Source organism: Penicillium alfredii (genome assembly GCF_028826965.1).
Source record: "Penicillium alfredii strain IBT 34128 chromosome Unknown utg000005l_segment0_segment0, whole genome shotgun sequence".
Taxonomy (NCBI): Eukaryota; Fungi; Ascomycota; class Eurotiomycetes; order Eurotiales; family Aspergillaceae; genus Penicillium; species Penicillium alfredii.
In genome coordinates this window covers 496,304-509,936 of record NW_026622702.1, presented here as the reverse complement: position 1 = coordinate 509,936, position 13,633 = coordinate 496,304, and the positions used below count along the sequence as shown (strand labels likewise).

At 52.1% G+C, this 13,633-nt stretch overlaps 9 protein-coding genes across 9 annotated transcripts; 2 read left to right on the top strand and 7 right to left on the bottom strand.

Moving 5' to 3' along the window:
* Nucleotides 1-6: 6 nt before the first annotated feature.
* Nucleotides 7-686, bottom strand: NUU61_003634 (GNAT family N-acetyltransferase; the record flags this gene model as incomplete). Its single annotated transcript, XM_056654216.1, has 2 exons — nt 7-212; nt 293-686. 2 exons carry the CDS (start codon nt 684-686, stop codon nt 7-9), a joined length of 600 nt encoding a protein of 199 aa, XP_056512243.1.
* Nucleotides 687-924: 238 nt separating this feature from the next.
* On the bottom strand, nt 925-2,097 carry NUU61_003633 (uncharacterized protein; the record flags this gene model as incomplete). The annotated part of the gene is made up of 2 exons (XM_056654215.1): nt 925-1,573; nt 1,637-2,097. 2 exons carry the CDS (start codon nt 2,095-2,097, stop codon nt 925-927), a joined length of 1,110 nt encoding a protein of 369 aa, XP_056512242.1.
* Nucleotides 2,098-2,156: 59 nt separating this feature from the next.
* NUU61_003632 (uncharacterized protein) lies at nt 2,157-2,336 on the bottom strand (the record flags this gene model as incomplete). The annotated part of the gene is made up of 1 exon (XM_056654214.1): nt 2,157-2,336. One exon carries the CDS (start codon nt 2,334-2,336, stop codon nt 2,157-2,159), a length of 180 nt encoding a protein of 59 aa, XP_056512241.1.
* Nucleotides 2,337-2,807: 471 nt separating this feature from the next.
* Nucleotides 2,808-5,902, bottom strand: NUU61_003631 (putative aromatic-L-amino-acid decarboxylase; the record flags this gene model as incomplete). The annotated part of the gene is made up of 6 exons (XM_056654213.1): nt 2,808-3,575; nt 3,667-3,904; nt 3,955-3,977; nt 4,245-4,800; nt 4,857-5,787; nt 5,854-5,902. 6 exons carry the CDS (start codon nt 5,900-5,902, stop codon nt 2,808-2,810), a joined length of 2,565 nt encoding a protein of 854 aa, XP_056512240.1.
* Nucleotides 5,903-6,586: 684 nt separating this feature from the next.
* NUU61_003630 (DUF427 domain-containing protein) lies at nt 6,587-7,051 on the top strand (the record flags this gene model as incomplete). The annotated part of the gene is made up of 4 exons (XM_056654212.1): nt 6,587-6,667; nt 6,725-6,830; nt 6,887-6,967; nt 7,020-7,051. The coding sequence occupies 4 exons, from the start codon at nt 6,587-6,589 to the stop codon at nt 7,049-7,051; spliced, it is 300 nt and encodes a 99-aa protein (XP_056512239.1).
* A 125-nt stretch (nt 7,052-7,176) lies between these two features.
* Nucleotides 7,177-8,202, bottom strand: NUU61_003629 (uncharacterized protein; the record flags this gene model as incomplete). Its single annotated transcript, XM_056654211.1, has 1 exon — nt 7,177-8,202. One exon carries the CDS (start codon nt 8,200-8,202, stop codon nt 7,177-7,179), a length of 1,026 nt encoding a protein of 341 aa, XP_056512238.1.
* A 293-nt stretch (nt 8,203-8,495) lies between these two features.
* NUU61_003628 (transcription factor domain-containing protein) lies at nt 8,496-10,813 on the bottom strand (the record flags this gene model as incomplete). Its single annotated transcript, XM_056654210.1, has 2 exons — nt 8,496-9,579; nt 9,639-10,813. Coding segments are annotated over 2 exons (2,259 nt in total), but the record flags the coding sequence as incomplete, so codon positions are not given.
* A 225-nt stretch (nt 10,814-11,038) lies between these two features.
* On the top strand, nt 11,039-12,550 carry NUU61_003627 (putative MFS monocarboxylate transporter; the record flags this gene model as incomplete). The annotated part of the gene is made up of 4 exons (XM_056654209.1): nt 11,039-11,359; nt 11,414-12,190; nt 12,241-12,338; nt 12,397-12,550. 4 exons carry the CDS (start codon nt 11,039-11,041, stop codon nt 12,548-12,550), a joined length of 1,350 nt encoding a protein of 449 aa, XP_056512236.1.
* Nucleotides 12,551-12,652: 102 nt separating this feature from the next.
* NUU61_003626 (oxidoreductase, short-chain dehydrogenase/reductase family) lies at nt 12,653-13,606 on the bottom strand (the record flags this gene model as incomplete). Its single annotated transcript, XM_056654208.1, has 4 exons — nt 12,653-12,861; nt 12,925-13,076; nt 13,130-13,330; nt 13,389-13,606. 4 exons carry the CDS (start codon nt 13,604-13,606, stop codon nt 12,653-12,655), a joined length of 780 nt encoding a protein of 259 aa, XP_056512235.1.
* Between the last annotated feature and the right edge of the window lie 27 nt (nt 13,607-13,633).

Sequence of the window (13,633 nt, the reverse complement as noted above, 5' to 3'; positions counted from 1 at the left end):
TTTGATCTATTCCCGAACCATTGAAGCAGTTCCTCCAGCCGATACCGTGCGATCCACAAATCCAAACTTCCCATACAAAGGAGCACCATCCCTCGAGGCATCAACGTAGGCAGCGGTCTCTTCCTGATCAGCCAGATCACATCCCCAGCGAAGGAGCATCGAGGCCGCCCCGCAGCGTCGATAAGCCGGGTCCGTCCCAAGCATATCCAAGTCTGCGAGTGTGAATCAGTACCCAGAATACAAAGTACAGCAAAACTGAACAAGGAAGAAAGAAAGAAAGGATTCCACATACAAAAATGCTTCCGCTCCCCCATAATCACCCTCCTCTCACTATCCAACCGCCCAAAGAACTGCTCACAATCCCGCCCAGGCATATCCTCGTGCCAGGGCGGGAAGCGACTCCCTCGCACGTCGAGCGAGCCCAAGTCCCATTTCGCATAGGCCACCATTCTCGGCCGGCCTTGATCATCGATTGAGTCGGGGTCGATGATTTTCAAGTAGCGCTGAAAAGGCTTGTGCACCAGGTCGTGCCGGTTGGCGTCGGTCCACCATTCGCATACGCCGGGTGTGTCGGGGAAGAGATGCTGCATGCTGGGGTCGGTGAAGACTCGGAACCAGAGGTCGATGAGGGCGGGGATATCTTCTGAAGTAACCAGTTCTAGTTTAAGGGAATTGGGGTTTGCCATATTGAGTTTGTACTCGGAGCGTGGATGTGAGAGTGATGTGCTTCGAAGGTGGGCGAGGATGGCGGTAGTAGATGTGGGGAACCAACAAGCGGTCGGCTTCTGCATTCACTTGATTGGATTCAGAGAAACTAATGTGAGGTGTTTTTGTTTTGTTTTTTAAATGATACACTAGGAATCCCTTGCTCTTCTGAACTATCGGTGGCCCCGACAACGATCTGTATACATGCAACCCGTCCTATCAAGACGTCGGGAACGTAACAAAATCCCAGCTCTTCCCCCTCTGAACCAGCTGCTGATCTACACCCTTGGTACCGCCGCTGACATAGAGCACCTTGGTGAAAGCAACCTCACTATAATAAGAAAACGGCACCCGAGCAGGGATAAACGCAACATCGCCCATATTCAGCCGTGCTACAGGGTAATCATCAATCTGGATAGACAATACACCCTCCAAGACCTCAAAGGCTGCAGCGCCAGCCAGAGTCCACGACGGCGCATGGGTCTTCGTCTGGCGGCTGATCGAGATAGTGGACAGAGTATAGTTGGTATCCTGGGCCTGCTTGGGCGTGACAAGCGGCTGGACAATCTGGTACCCGTGCTGGGAATTCAGATACTTCGGGCCATACCCGTTGGCCACGAAGTAGGGCTCGCCTGGGGCTCCGAGGGTGTTGGCGTCCGTGTGCCATTCGCTGCTGAAGACGGGGGCGGTACCGTTTACCAGATCACGGCGGGGTTGGAAGTCGAGCTGTGCGTAGACGTCGAACTTCTGGAGCGATGAGATGCCACTGCCGCTGGGGCCGGTGGCGGCAGAGCCATTGGTGGCTTTGGGAACGTAGGGGGTGTCTGTGCGCGAAGTATAGTTCGTGCCCAGGTTATAGAAGAGGTCCCTTTATTAGGGTGATGTTAGCCAATCGATGTCATGCCTACAGATATTAATTCTAATCACTCACTCGAAACCACCAGGAACAATCACTCCAACCATCTCGGTGTCTGGATCCAATATCTGGAAGGTGTGTGTCGTATTGCGGACGACCGACCCATAATCACCCTGCGTCAACAGCCGTGCCTGCTGCTCCTTTTTATCCTTCTGGGCCCAGAGCTGGAACCGGCCCTTGAATGCAAAGAAATTCTCATAATGAGCCCGGTGGATATGGGGCAGCACGCCGAGTGACCCACTGGCGGGAGCATTGGTACTCATCAAAGTGAACGCATGACCCGAGGAGGGCCCTGTCACCGTGAAGCGGTACAACTGGCTTCCAATGGTGACAGCATGGGAGTTGGCGTAATGCGGGATGACATAGGGGCGCGGCGACGACGGCGCGTTTTCCAGGTAGAGATCGTCAAGTGTATGCTTGGACTGAACGAGTCCTGCGCCGAGCGATACCAGCAAAAGAAGTGAAGACGGCAGCATAATGACGAGATACTTTTCTTCAGTTTTTGCGGTGCTTGGGTCATCCGCCCTATGTCGTTCTATATACCGCGCAGCAATGCTCGGATTTTCCGTGCAGGTTCCACACTAACATGGTGGACGGCGTGGATGCCCAGTCGATGGCTGTCTCCACCGTGGCCATCGTGGACAAACAGTTTGGCAAGCGAAAAGAGCTCGCGACGAGACCTCGGCAATCCCGGATCAACCGAGTCGTCAGACATTGAGGAGTCTGCGAGTCGCATTGCGCCTGTCGGGCTCCACCGGCGATCGTCATCAATCGCTACCGGATGTGTCCGCTTCATCTATAGGGGCGTTGGGGCGACGGACTGTATGAAATGCAGGATGATCGGGTAAAGCTGATCTTAACGCCACCAGGAAGTGATAAGGCCTCGTAATTTCCGTGAAGAGTCGCGGGTCAGGTCTGGAGTATTAGGCGTGGGCCTTCCAAATGACTGGGTATTGATAGGGGCACCTCAGGATTTCGACTGGATCTAATCGCGTAACCCATGGAATCCACGGCACTAACGGTACAGGAACAATAAAAGAGCGGGATTTCTTGAAGAACCAAGTTTACTGCTTACAGTCCGTTGTATATGCGAAAAGAAATGCTGATTCAATTGAGTCCTTCAATGTCTTTAGTCCTCTGCGAGCCCTATCCAAGAACAAGACAGACCCAACCACATGAGAAAACACTAAACCAAAGTCTGGTGAACTTGTCCAATCAATCCAACAACAGCCTCCTTAAAAGGCCGATATTTCACCCCCAGTTCCCGGGCCACCGTCTCCCCATCAACCCCATACGAAGCCCGCGGCTTCTCGCCCGCAGTATAATTCCGAGTAACAGTATCCTCCGCCCACTCAAACTCCGCCCGAATAATATCCGCCGCAAGCTCATAAGAGAATGGATTCGGAGAAACGGGGATATACCGCTTGCCGCCCGCCTCGGGCGTAATAAGGGCCTGCACATGCGCCTCAGCCAGATCGCGCGCATCGATCCAGGCGGGCACACGGGCACCAGGAAGAGGGTCTGCGCCTGCAGCCACGCTCCAGAGCACGGAGTTGGACTCGTTCAGCTGCTCGAGTTTGGAGACGGGGTGCACGACGGGACCGAAGACCATTGGCGGGCAGAGAGCCACGAGATCGAACTGCGGTTTCTGGTCCTTGATAAAGTCCCATGCGGCGAGCTCGGCAAATTTCTTGGAGCCGCGGTAGGCGACTACGGAGCTGGATACGGGGTCCACTGCTTCTTCGTACGTCAGAGGGTTCCAGTGGGCTGCGGTGTAGGTGAAGTCTGGAGGCGGGTTGCTGTTGACATCGACCACGGAGGCAAACGACGAGGTCATCACGATGCGCTGGACCTTTGAACCTGGTTTCGCCGAAGCCGAGAGAATGGACTTGACTCCGTTTATGGCGGGGAGGATGAGTTCCTCCTCGTTGTTGGTGGTGTCATAGAAGAAAGGCTGTTGTTATCAGTTCAATCAGATCGACCAAATCAAGCTTCGACTCGCAAGAATTAACAAAACAATTCAGAGAGGGGTTAACTCTACATACACTGGCTACATGAATGACAGCATCAATCCCCTCCATGACTCGGTCAAACACGCCGATCGCGGTGAAATCCTCCACGACGACGAAATCCAGCTTTGAGGCATACTGCGGCCGCGCGGCTTTCATCTGCTCGCCTTTCTGCGACGACCGCGTGGCTCCTCGGACAGAGAACCCACGCGCGAGCAGGTTGTCGACGACATGGGCGCCGATGAAGCCCGTTGCGCCGGTGACGAGAATGCAGCTGCAACGATCAGTATTGGCTTCGACGCTGGGGGGGCATATTGGTCTTACTTAAGGCGTTGTGGCGACATATCCTATACTGGCGTTGCTGACGGCGGAGAGATGAGAATCTCAGTCGATGAGATGGCTACGCTAGATACCCCGCGTGGGGTAGACGAAGCCGTCGGATCAAGTCCGAAGAAACATGTCTCCACGGGGAGATGGGCGTGGGGGCGAAACATGCCTGTCTTGCACTTGGATGGGAGTAAGGTCTTATTATGCTCATATCACATTATCTAAGAGTCTATACAATGCCCACAGACAGACATATACTCCAACCCCCTTTAATGCTCCTGGAGTACCTCGATCGTCGTCCGAACAAGGATATCAAAAGCATTACGAACATATTTCTCCTCGGCAAGAGGATTCGAGCTCACCACGCGGATAACATAAACGCCGTCAACAATAGTCGAGGTGATGAAGATCTCCCCGCGAGAGTTAATCAACTCATACACCTTTTTAGTTAGACCGTCGGCCACTTCATCAGGCTTGCATAGAGATACACCGTCTGATGACCCATTGGCTCCATTCGACGGGCTCTGGGGATTCTTGACACGTAGCACGGTCAGGCAAAACGACGTCTTGGTGACAATCTCGAACAGATCAGATCGGCTACGGACCAGCTCTGTGAATAAATTGCCCAGGTCGATACCCTTGCGGATATGCGCTTTCATGCCATTCAGACCGTAGCTGCGCATGACGAACCAGATCTTGAGCGCACGGAACCGGCGACCAAGGGAGATCGACCAGTTGCGGTAGTCGATGACCGTGCCCATATCTGAGTACGGGTTGCGCAGGTAGGTTGGGGTGATGTCCAGAGCATTGGTGAGATCAAAGCGATTGCGGACGTAGAGAACACTGTAGACGTTAGAAAAATTCGGACATTGGGATATCTGTGAACTACTAGTGCATACCTTGCATCAAAGTTGACCAGCAACCATTTGTGCATGTTCATATTGAAGCTGTCCACGCCCTCTGCAAAGTCCTTGGCGATATACTGCCATTCATCCGCCACAAGCGCAGCGCCCGCATAGGCTGCATCGACATGGACCCAGATACGTTGCCATTCCGGCTTCTCTTGCAGCACCGCCTTGATATCGGCAAAGCGGTCCACACTGCAAGTGTTCGTGGTACCCATGGTCAAGCTCAGATGGTACGGAACGAGTCCGTCCTTATCGCACTGTTCCAGAACCTCGCGCAGACGTGGACCCGTCATCTCCATGTTATCTTCTAGCCGGGCAGTCACACTGCGAAAGCGAGTCCCTGCAATCAGCGCACCCTTGGCCGCACTGCTATGGGTCTGATCACTGGCAATAGCCACCAGTCGCGGCTGGACCTCCATCTTGCAGTTCTCGTATTCGGGGGTAGCCTCCTTCAGACCTTTGGCAAGAACAAGCTCCCGTACGCGCCTCTCCCGCGCGGCCACAATAATCGTGGCGATAGCATCACTTGCGCTGTTCTGGATCACGCCGCCTCCGCGGTTCTCGGACGTACTCAAGAAGCACTCCGGCAGGGCCAGCGCCTTGGCGACCCAGTCCATAACAATAGTCTCCATTTCTGTACAGGCCGGTGAGCACAACCAATTAAATGCAGGAGCTGTGAACGCGGCGGAATACATTTCACCCAGAATACTGGGGTACGTCACGCTGGCGGGGTAGTATGCCATGAAGTTTGGGGATTGCCAATGGGTCAGGCCGGGTTTGATCTTGGTGTCGACATCTTCTTGGATCTGGCTCCATTCTTCTGGGTCTGCGGGCGGGTTCTCGGGAATCAATGGGCGAAGGTAGCCGGGGTCGACGGCCGGCAGGACTCTGCGCTCGGGGACGGTGTCGAAGTAGTCGACGACTATGAGAGAGCTGAGTTAGTTTGGACAGGTGTTTAGCTTGAAACTGAAACTGCAGGAGAGCATACTATCATCGATTGCCGAGTGAGCCGCAGCTCGAAATTGTTCGCGATCCATCTGGCAGGAACCGGGTGAAATGCGAGGCGGGGCAATGCAATGCAAAGGGTATGGCAGCAACGGGGCTATGAGTGTTGCCGAAACAAGGAATTGAGTTGAGGGAAAAGAAATATACGAGAATAAGGGACAGAGGACCAGGGGGTTTTAAAAAGAAAGAGACAGAAGAACCTGGCGATGTCACGGACAAGGCGTGGATGCGACCGGAATCATTCCGCGTTCCGAGAATCTTCGGAACACACTTGTTCCAATACTATACACAGCGTAGACCATATAGATAATAAATAATATAGTAATATTGTAGATATAGCTAGTTAAAAAAACCAATTTCCTTCCTATCATAAATAATCCCCGCCGGTTGTGATTACTCGGCGGATGGGAGGATCCATGATAGAGTAGGGTGTTGATATCGAGATGGCTATACCGCGTCGGCCGCTGAGTTGCAGGATATAATCCTTCAGGTGATTGTTAATTTGAGATTATTCTATCCATGGATTAATCATTTGGAGCATGGAGTCTTCAACGTTGGCGCTTTGAAATGGCAAGTCCATCACGCAACAATCCAGCCCCAAGCCGACTCTTCCCCGCATTCGATAACACCGCAACATCCATTCAACGTCCAACTCTACAAGAACAGGCACCATTGATTTTATATCGCTTATTATTGCAACAATTCCGAACTTGAAAATGCCCACCGCCAGAGCTGTAAAAGATGGCGTCGTTCTCGCCGAGGCAAATGCCTGGGAGACGGTAGAGGGGAACGTCTACGTGCGTGAAGATCTTGGTCCACAAGGAAACTATCCTTAGTTGACGTGCGATCTATAGTTTCCTCCTTCGGCGATCAAAGATAAGGAGCTATTCTCGAAGTCCGACACAACGACCTATTGCCCTTGGAAGGGAGAGGCAGAGTATTACTCTATCAAAATCGGAGGTAAGACAATAAAGGCGCGAGCGAAATGCTTGTAAATGATGCTAATATAAACGCAGAGAACAAGATTCAGGATGCGGCATGGTACTATGCCCAGCCCTACGAGAAGGCAGCACATATCAAGGACCATGTGGCATTTTGTGAGTGCTATCCGAAGTGAATAATCTACAATTTCGACTAACGCTATCATAGACAAGGGAAAGGTAGACGTTACTATTGAATAGGGTTGATTCCAAGAATAGATCCATCAGGTAATTGCCAAAGCATCATTTGGGCTCGTAAGATTGAAGCTCGGACTACCGAGATAGGACTATGAATGGTTCCAACTTATGTTTACTTCACAACCCGACTATTTGCTCGCTGGTCCTTTTGCAAGTATATTTGCAAACTTGTTACCCAAATGATTCTCTAACATGCGCTTATGCCCATCCGACACCTTCATCCGGTCCTTCATCTGTGCAGCCAACTTCTCAATGCACTCATCCAAGCTAGGACCACTCTCCAACTCTTCGTCGTGCCCTTTAGCAGCCACTGCATCTGCCCACAGTCCCTCCAGTTCATCTCTCCACCCCAACGCATCGGCCAACTTGCGCACGCCCTCATCGCAGGTCCCAAGAATACACACATCTCCACCGCGATTCCCAATATCCCCAGCCTTCTCCATGTTAATCAAAACACGAGGAGTACCTCCCTTGACCAAGCCCGGCAGCCTCGAACACGGCGCCACCTTCAAGCTCGTCCCCAAAACGAACATCAAATCAGCATCCGGAACCTCCTTTTCCTTTTCCTCAAATTCAGCCGGAAGAGACTGCCCAAAGAATACAACATCAGGCTTGACAGCCCCATCACAGCCAGACTGCAGACAGTAAGGTACGTCACCGGACATGATAGCCTTCTTCATCAAGTGATCCGGATAGTGCGCACTACACTTGTAGCAATGCTGACTCTTCCAGTTCCCATGCGCCCACAGCACCTTGTCACTGGGCACACCGGCATCCTGCTCAAGGCCATCGATATTCTGAGTAAACAGGAAATGAAGCAAACCCTTCTTTGCTAGCAGCGCCAGGAACGCGTGCGAGATGGTTGGTTTGAGGTTCCTCGGATGGCGCGCCCGCGCAATCGCGTAGAAGGGCTCGGGCGTGTGCGAGAAGTAGTTGATGTGGAAGATTGCCTCGGGGTAGGGCAGGCCCAGTGGCGCGAGCCGGTCGTATAGGCCGGTGATTGGGGAGCGGAAGTCGGGGATTCCTGCTCCCGTGCTGATTCCTGCGCCTGTTAGGACGACAATGCGGGTGGCTTCTCCGTTTTTGATGCGGTTGGCTATGCTTTGGATGTCGGGGTTGATGTTGGTGTCGATTGATGATGTGGGGTTGGTCATTCTGGGAATTGATTGAGTTGTGGGCAAGTAACAATATGATCAGATGGACATTTGACAAAACGCTGGGGCGGATAGTTGTTTGACGTTGAAAGACCTATCAAGTGGGGTTGTTTACCTTTTTAAGAGCCTCATGTCTGCCTGGCGCGGCGGTCGAGATAGCCCCCACTGCAGTAAAGAAGCGGCTCATTAGGTTCGATTGACCGCAACTTGTAGTTTATTCAATGGGACAGGGGTATCTATCGATTTGCTAAAGCATGGTCTCTAATCATACATTCGTAAGCCCAGCCGCACATTCACTCACACGGCAAATTCGTCAACTCGGTCAACAGGTCCGTCCAGTCTGGTGTACCCAGATCGGCATGAGCACGACTATCCAGCATTTCAGTCCAGAGATCCTCGAGTTGAGTTGGACTTGGCTCGTGATTTGGAGGAACGGAAGGATTTGATGGCGGAGGGGTATTTGATGGTTGTTGCGTCAAGGGAACATCTTTCAAGCCCGAAAGATTGGTTGCAGGGGGCACAGTATGCTGTTCGCCGAATGTTACCAGATCCAGACCAGCTGGGCCGGTGGTATCTGCATTAAGCCCGTGAGATACCGGTCGCCTTTGTTGTTTCCAGTGTCGCCGCAGAATGCCCATCATGGCGTTGATCCCTTCTCGAGCGATGGCAGAAGACTGTTGAGCGCGACTGAGGGTGCGACAAGCGTCGAGAACCTCCTCCTTCCGTTTCTCGGCGAGAATATCATCCCAATTGAAGCACACATCGATCAACAGGATGACGGCAGCCATGAAAACGTGATGCATAATGGCCCAGACCACCGAGCTACAGGGCACGAAACGAGGCTCCTGCTCATCCATGATGCGTTTCACTTCCAGCACTTTGCGCGCTGACTGGAGAGAGACTACATGGGAGTAAGAGTACCGGGGATCCTTGGCGCCCCGCACAAAATACTGGCGATGCAATCGACAAAACCGGGAGTGGTACGCTTGCTGCACGATGGCGCGTTGCCAGGAAAGTGCCGGTCGCTCGCGGTACAGATCAGCATATTCGCGCCGGGAGGCCTGATCGAACCGAAAGAAACTCGGGACCGCGGCATAGGCCTGGTGGAGTCGGCGATCCAGATAGAGGATCTTTTCGTAGGGGATCTCTTGGCCGCGCAAATGCTCGGGAGCTGTTGCGTCAACTATTTCCCGGCACACAACGGCCAGCTCCAGGCGCGTAATGCTATATGACATGCATGTTGGAGTGGAAACAGACACGCCGTTCTCGCTGTCCTTGATAGCGTCGTCCTCGACATTCAGTATCTCTCGCACGTTCATATGCCGTGGGTCGATCGTATATGTTAATTCTTGGGGCCCGCTGAGAAACCCCAGCAACCTTGTGCCAATGCCATTTTGATCAGTTACAGAAGTGCAATGGGCGTTTAGTGGACGTACCAGTCGTAAGATGCCAAGTCCCACCATAGGCGCCGTTTAAGTTCAACATCTGTCTTGTCGAACCCTTTTGCCATCCTCTCTTCTGCGTGCCGGGGGCAATCGATGAGATGAAGGCCCAAGCTTTTAGCCTGACTGACGAGTGACCCATGAGTGAACAACGCGCTCACGGAAGGGTGTAAGTTCATGTTCGATAAATGATGCCCGACGATAATGGTGGCCTGCAGCCCTTCGATACTCGGGTATGAAACATGATTGCTCTGAATGAGAGCGGCGCCGGTCAAAAACACGGTTTCCCGGCTGCAAACATCCGCGGATTCAGACGCCTCGATCAGAAGTTTGTAATAGAGTGCACTGGCAATGATGCTGAACAAGAGAGCCATATGATGTAGGTTGATGGGTTCATGGCGCGCAATGCCATCGTAGATCCCATTGATCTGTTGCTCCACGCGGCTGGCGATGGTGATATGGTACTGAAAATCAAGATAATCGCAGTAAAACCTGAAAAGACCCAAGGCCTCCTGCTTGGGTGGTAAGTAGGTAGGAAGATAGATTGTCATGGGATTCTCGCGCAGCGCAACATGGCCACTGCGCATCGTGGCCCATGGATTGGATGGCAGGGCACCTTGCGATGGAGACGCGTTCTCAAGTTGCTGCTGGTGGGAAAGTTCCTCTCTTAAGGGAGCGGGGACAGCGCTCGGCACGCGGTGTCCCATAACGATTGTTTCAAGCCAATCGGCCGTCAGAAACGACTCATTTGTGTTTCGTCCCTCGGCGTTAGGGTTGGGAGGTCTTGTACCAGGGCCGGGGCGTGGTTCAGACGCCATGTGGTTCCCCAATTGCTCTTCATCTGCCTGGTTTCCACCGTTCGCGGAGTTCAGTACCGGAGGACCGTAGCTACCATAGCTACAATCCAGTCGGCGAGCTATGCAGCTGCTGCATGGGAAGCTGCGGTCGCATTTCAACTTCTTCTTTCGGCACGATTCGCACGAAACAGGATCTTGCCGGGGCTGTTTTTTCGTTGCGGATGAAACTGGTTCCATAGATTTGCGTTTCATCTCTGCAACGTACCTCAGAGCTCTTTGCTTCGACCAAGGATGCACATCAAAGAATGAACAGTGTTGCATGGAGAAGGCAGCATCGCGACCGCCCGGGGACTCCACGGAGGGTCCGAGACGCTAGTCCAGATTAGGCAATTTGATATGCTCCATCTTGAGACCCTCGGAGTCTCCGGGCACAATATTTCTGGACGTATCAACAAGGCCTGAGTACAAAAAGCGATGATAATCCACCATGGAAACAGAGTCACAGCCGAGAACAAGGGGTCTACAGATTTGAAATAATTCTGTCATCCAGCCTCTCTCCATTTGGGACAGCATTGATCGAATTTGTTTCAAGACAACATGACTGCAGACATGTCTGCTGAGACTGCTTCTAGCGAGTACACGTATGGTTTTTCTCTGAATTTGTTGCATATCTTTGGTACTGACAATTTAATAACTCTTAGGCCTCGAGCATGGCTCGCCATCTTCGGAGCGTTCGCTTGTCTCTTCAGCACAGTTGGATTCCTGAACTCCTTCGGGATCTTCCAGGAGTACTACGCGACCGCGCAGCTTTCTCAGAGCCCTCAGTCGACAATTGCATGGATCGCTGCGGTTTCCATATTTTTCCTATTTGGCATCTCAGTCGTGTCCGGGGCCATGTTGGATATGTTCGGACCAAAGGTGAGGATAATTAAGCCCCGTGAGTAGGCTTTTATGACTGATATTTCAGCCCAGCTCATGTCATATCTGGGCTCTGTTGGTACCGTGTTCGCTATTATGATGACCTCACTGTGCCAGGAGTTCTACCAGTTTCTGCTTGCCCAAGGGGTTTTGTTGGGGATTTCAATGGCGCTAGTGACATGGCCGATGCTTGCTCTAGTCGGACAATACATCAAGCGGAAGCGGGCTGCGGCAATGGGAATTGTGCTTGCGGGCTCGTCACTTGGTGGCGTTATTTGGCCCGTGGCTATTGACAGGTTGCTCAAAAACCCTCGGATCGGGTTCCCGTGGACGATGCGCATTGTCGGATTCATTATGATTCCTTGCTTTCTGTTCTCTTGCGTGGTCGCTAGGTCCCCTACTGCGCCGACGAGAACGGTGGAGTGTGGCCTTTCTCAGCAGACCGAGGACGAGAAAGATGAAGCACCACAGGGCAAGGCCAATGGCTTGAAAACAGTGGCACTCAGACTCTTCCGACAGAGCTCCTTCCAGCTATTATGTCTTGCCATGTTCATGATTTATTTTGGCATGTTCTCGCCCTTTTTCTATACAACCTCCTACGCGGTTCAGGAAGGCTTTTCCACCAGCCTGTCTTTCTACACTGTTTCGATTGTCAATGGTGCATCGTTCTTTGGTCGCATTCTCCCGGGCATTGTCGCCGACAAGTATGGGAAGCTTAACTGCTGCATCCTGGCCACGCTCTCCGCGGGGATCATTGCTCTATGCTGGACTAAAGTGACTTCGGTGGCGGGCTTGGTGATATGGTCAGCGGCGTATGGATTTGCATCGGGGGTGAGTTTTCTTGCAGATCTTTGTTAATAAATATAGCTAATGCAACCAAGGGAATTCTCTCCCTGCAGCAAGCCTGTGCTGCGCAGATCGCCACACCCTCTACTATTGGTCTTGCCATTGGAAGTGTATCGGGATCTACCGCGCTATCGTATGTTCTTAATCCTTTGACCAAATCCTTTTCATGAAATCTAACAGGAGACTTCTAGGGCAATGGCAAGTGTTCCTATTGGCGGTGCGCTTGTCGAAAAATACGGGTATCTCGCGATGTCAGTGTACTCTGGAGTCTCGCTGTTATTGGGTGGCATACTTCTGATTGTTGCTCGTCTGGCGCAAAACCGGAATCTCTATGCAGTTGTTTAGAGAAACCTCAATCCAAGAGGGATAAGAATAAATGGTAGAAAGGTATAGATGGCTACTCAATGCATTTAATATCTGCGGGATGTCAAAAGGGACCCAGCTCATCTAGTGAGAGCGGAACATCTTAGCCAGATTGTCGAATGCGGTCCGCCTCTTGTCAATTATTTCGTTGAAAATGTCCGCAGGGCCAATAGATCCAACGATGATCTGATCTTTCCCAGCCAGCAGGCCCTGGTGTGCCTCGTTGGTAAATGCATCCAGGGGCATGCCGAGAGCTCGGCCCCTCTCCTCGCCCATGTAGTCGTGAAGCTCAGCTAAAATTGGTATTAGTTATGAATTAAGATAGAGGGTTTATCGACCATAGCATGAATACTCACTTTGTACAGGCGGAGGAGAAACTTCGATGATTTTCACGTTAGTCTTTTGCAGGTGTTCACGCAGGCAAAGCACAAAGACGTTGAGCGCGGCCTTGGAGGCACTGTATGCCGGCAAAGGCGCACCGGGGACGATGGCGATGTTGGAACCGGTGCTAGTTTGTATTAGTATTGTTGGTATTAGGTGTGGCATTCCAGTGGCACTCACAATATAATGCTCGTCGGGTCCGGCTTGTTGATCAAGAACGGGAGAAAAGCATGCGTGAGAGTCACAAAGCTAGTGAAGTTGACGTTGATTTCGTTGTTGAATTTGTCAAGATCAAGCTTGGCCGGATCACTCCAGTCGTATGTGTTCTGAATGCCGGCATTGAAGAAAATGCAGTCGATCTCGGGAAAAGACTTGATGACACTGTTGAGGGTTTAGTATGGTATGCAAGAAGTGACAGCAACAGTGCCTTTGTACTGACCTTTCAACAAACTCAGGGATTTTCTTGCTGTCCGTAATGTCAAATGCAATGCCGCTGGCTTTGTCTTCGCCATGCTGGCGAACAAAGTCATCCAGACGCTCCTGACGTCGACCAACCGCGGTCACTTTGACGCCGGTTTCGACGAACCGGTCGGCCATGGCTCGGCCGATACCTGCGGTGGCTCCGACGAGCAGGATGTGCTTGTAGGGGAAAGGCATTTTTATCTTCGGTAGTTTGGGGGGTTG